The sequence below is a fragment of the Eucalyptus grandis genome, chromosome 8 (genome assembly GCF_016545825.1).
Source record: "Eucalyptus grandis isolate ANBG69807.140 chromosome 8, ASM1654582v1, whole genome shotgun sequence".
Lineage (NCBI taxonomy): Eukaryota > Viridiplantae > Streptophyta > Magnoliopsida > Myrtales > Myrtaceae > Eucalyptus > Eucalyptus grandis.
The window spans coordinates 38,500,874-38,504,740 of record NC_052619.1 but is presented as its reverse complement, the minus strand read 5'-3'; the positions used below and the strand labels follow the sequence as shown (position 1 = coordinate 38,504,740).

The 3,867-nt window shown below is 48.9% G+C and overlaps 1 protein-coding gene across 1 annotated transcript; it reads left to right on the top strand.

Moving 5' to 3' along the window:
* The first annotated feature begins 1,628 nt into the window (after positions 1–1,628).
* On the top strand, positions 1,629–3,647 carry LOC104417139 (9-cis-epoxycarotenoid dioxygenase NCED6, chloroplastic). Its single transcript, XM_010028457.3, has one exon. It carries the CDS (start codon positions 1,685–1,687, stop codon positions 3,494–3,496), a length of 1,812 nt encoding a protein of 603 aa, XP_010026759.2. The 5' UTR covers positions 1,629–1,684; the 3' UTR covers positions 3,497–3,647.
* The last annotated feature ends 220 nt before the right edge of the window (positions 3,648–3,867 follow it).

Below are 3,867 nucleotides of genomic sequence, written 5' to 3'. Positions count from 1 at the left end.
CTTTTGACGTAACGACAAGCTTTACTTTAGAATTCTAACTTAAGTGAGCCTAAGTTAGAGTTTATTAGGATGCAAAACCTCCTAGGAAGGTGTTCGCTTATTATGGGACAAGCTCGAGCAAGTTAATCCAAGAGCATCACAATATGGTATCATAGTGGGACCCCTTTGGTAGATGTGTGGTTCGGGGACGAATCAAATGAAAGTTGGTGGCTATGTAACGATTTGGTTTGACGAGGGTGAGGAGTGGTCATTGAAGTCATAGAGTTTGGATAAAAAAGTGAATCTTGGTAGGTTTTTAATATTTTATGATGGTGAAGGGAGCAAGAGTGAATCAAACTATATACTGAATAAGGAGAGAACGATTTTGAGATATATATGTGAAAATTGAAATTAACTTATAGAAGTGTCTTTTAACGTAACGGTAAGCTTTGTTTTGGAATTTCAAAGTTAAGTGAGTCTAGACTAAAGCATTATCAAGATGGATAACTTCCTAAAAAAAAAGTATCATGAGAAAGTCCATATTTGCATGCCAAATGATAAAAGCATGAGGTTCAGTAGGAGACAGATCAAAATAAAGATTAGAATCACGAGGACCGTACAGTCGTAGGTCGATGCCACTATTATTCTTTATGGCCTAAAGTCATATGACTTTGAAGCACGATGTCAGGGGCTTATCGTGTGATTCATATGATTTATCCTTGGAGACTTTCGAGGACGCGGGTGAGAAACCTCTATATGCACGTGTATTGTTAATTATGGTCGTCAATCGTTTATCATTTGTTAATATATTCCGGTGCAATTTTTTTTTCTCGTTGTCATTTCACATGATTTTATTAAAATCTTCCGCATTATGATCATAATTCAGGAAGCTTCGTTATTAATTCATGGTCGTCAACATTAATAAACTAGTCAAATGACCAAAAGTCCCCAAGGGGGCGCGTCTCTCCATGCATTCATATTGACCTAACAAAGGCATCACCAAATTTTCAGATATTTTATTGCCACGATTATATGAGATAGACTATAGAAATTCCTGAATTTCGAGGGACTATATAGTTAATCAAAGTAGAGGAAAGCGGAATCGATGACCTTAATGATTGAGAACAACTTAGTAGATGATATCAAGACCATCATGATTAGAGCATAATTGATATATGAATTGGGTTGTCAAGAAAAGACATGAAAGGATTCCACGAAGAAATTGTTACATTAAAAATAAAAAAAATCATGGCTTGACTACCACAGTCGAATCCTCGATCTCTCATTAGAGAACGTATGAACTGTAGCGAAGGTAAGGAAGAAAACATCCGATGCCAACCTGGTCCAAATGTACATATAGGAAATCTTAGATTCGTACAATGGGAAAATATCTCATGCATCGTATAGCTGGCGATTATACAAATGAATACTCAAGTTTCAATAACATTAATCACACGTTATTGTTCATGTGCCCTAAATGTGAACTATATCATCATCCCCACTTTGACCTAACCAAGCCGAAAACACCGGGCAAGTGAGTTGTTAAAGACAATCTTCTCCCTCAAGCAATCTCTCCACGTGTCCATATCGCCAGTTCCCAACGCACTTATGCAAACCTCAGGCCTTAGCCTATTTAAGCCTCGAAGCATGGCACACTCGTTGCAATCGTTCTCGTTCTTACACCCACTTCTCAATTCTTTTAGCCATGCAAGCTTCTACTTCTCGACACATAATCACAACACCAGCTCCACGCAGTTGGTCTCAAATATGTTCACCCACCTGCAAAATACTCATCAACCCTCCACAGAAGACCCTCCCCAAGATCATTTACCCACCCTCAGCCCCGCCGCGGCTGCCACTGGAGACACCGCTGCTGCTGCCGCCCGTGACCACCCGTCGGCAACCACTGCTGACCCCGCTGAAGAAAACGAATGACCCACAGAGCTTGAACCCGTTCCAGAGGGTCGTGGCCTCGGCGCTGGACACGCTGGAGGCCTCGCTGTTGGTGCCCTTCGAGAAGCAGCACGAACTGCCCAGAACGGTGGACCCGGCGGTTCAGTTGGCCGGGAACTTCGCTCCGGTCCAAGAGTGTCCGGTTCATCACGACTTGGAAGTGGTGGGCCAGATACCCTCTTGCCTACGTGGCGCCTACCTGCGTAACGGCGCGAATCCCCTGTTCCTGCCACGCGGCGGCCACCATTTGTTCGATGGCGACGGCATGATCCATGCCGTCACGCTCGGCTCGGGCAACAGCGCCAGCTACAGCTGCAGGTATACCCGGACGAGCCGGCTCGAGCAGGAGGCTGCGCTCGGCCGGCCTGTGTTCCCCAAGCCGATCGGGGAGCTGCATGGCCACTCAGGCCTGGCACGGGTGGCGCTGTACGCGGCCCGGGTCGGGCTTGGCCTCATCGACGGCTCGGCTGGCTCTGGGGTCGCCAACGCGGGGCTCGTCTGCTTCAATGGCCGCCTGCTGGCCATGTCGGAGGACGACCTCCCGTACCATGTGCGGATCGATGGCAGCGGCGACCTCGAGACTGTCGGGCGGTTCGACTTCGGCGGCCAGCTCCGCTGCCCCATGATAGCCCACCCCAAGGTGGACCCCGCCACGGGGGAGCTCCACGCGCTGAGCTATGACGTCGTAAAGCGTCCCTACTTGAAATATTTCAAATTCGATAAGACGGGAAAGAAAACATCCGACGTGGACATAACCCTCCAGCAGCCCACCATGATCCACGACTTTGCGATCACCGAGAACGACGTCGTGATCCCGGACCACCAGGTGGTGTTCCGGCTGTCCGAGATGCTCCAGGGCGGGTCACCGGTCCTCTACGACAAGAAGAAGATGTCGCGGTTCGGGATCATGCCGAAGGATGCCGCTGACGAGTCGGGCATCCGGTGGTACGACGTGCCGGATTGCTTCTGCTTCCACCTGTGGAACGCTTGGGAGGAGAGGGACGGCGATGGAAACAAGGTCGTGACCATTCTCGGGTCGTGTATGGACCCGCCCGACTCCATCTTCAATGAGCACAGTGGCGAAGGTGAGCGGCCTCTGCGGAGCGAGCTCTCGGAGATCCGGATCAACACGAGGACCGGGCACTGCACGAGGCGGGTCGTGGTAGCGGGGACGAACCTGGAGGCGGGTCAGGTGGCCAGGCATCTCCTGGGGAGGAGGACGAGGTACGCGTACTTGGCCATAGCCGAGCCATGGCCCAAGTGCGGCGGGATGGCCAAGGTCGACCTGTCGGCCGGCGAAGTGAGCAGATTTTTGTACGGGCAGGGGAGGTTCGGAGGCGAGCCGTGTTACGTGGCTGAGGAGGAGGAGGAGGAAGACGACGGAGGCGGGTACTTGATGAGCTTCGTGAGGGACGAGGAGAGGGAGAGGTCGGAGCTGGTGATCGTGAGGGCTTCGGACATGGAGCAGGTGGCGACGGTGAGGCTGCCGTCGCGAGTGCCGTACGGGTTTCACGGCACGTTCGTAAGGTTCCAGGATTTGATGGAGCAGGTGTCGGATTCTTGACGTTCTCTGACTTTCTTGTTTCAAAAAATATTTATTATATATATTTTATTTTTAGGGGACTTGGAGGATGTAAATGTAATATCGTTTGCTCGCGAGGGAGACAAGTTCCCTCGCGAAGGTAACGCTGTGAAAATCTGTGCAGCTTAGTTTTCAAGTGCCTTAGAAAAAGTTCACTATAAAGATTCTCTAATTTCTCCTTGTATGGTCTAGGAAATTTGGTACTTTAGCGGTGACGAGGGAGATTATTTTAGTCCTATCATAAGTTTGTATTTACAACTAGTTTTTTCTGTGTAATTAAGATAATGAATTTACGAGGTAACACACAATTAAGGTACTTTTTAATGGATCGTAATTTTAATGGCTTCTATCAA

Bases quoted from the DNA above. Each gene is read 5' to 3' on its own strand.
- LOC104417139 (XM_010028457.3), top strand. From the start codon at position 1,685: ATGCAAGCTTCTACTTCTCGACACATAATCACAACACCAGCTCCACGC.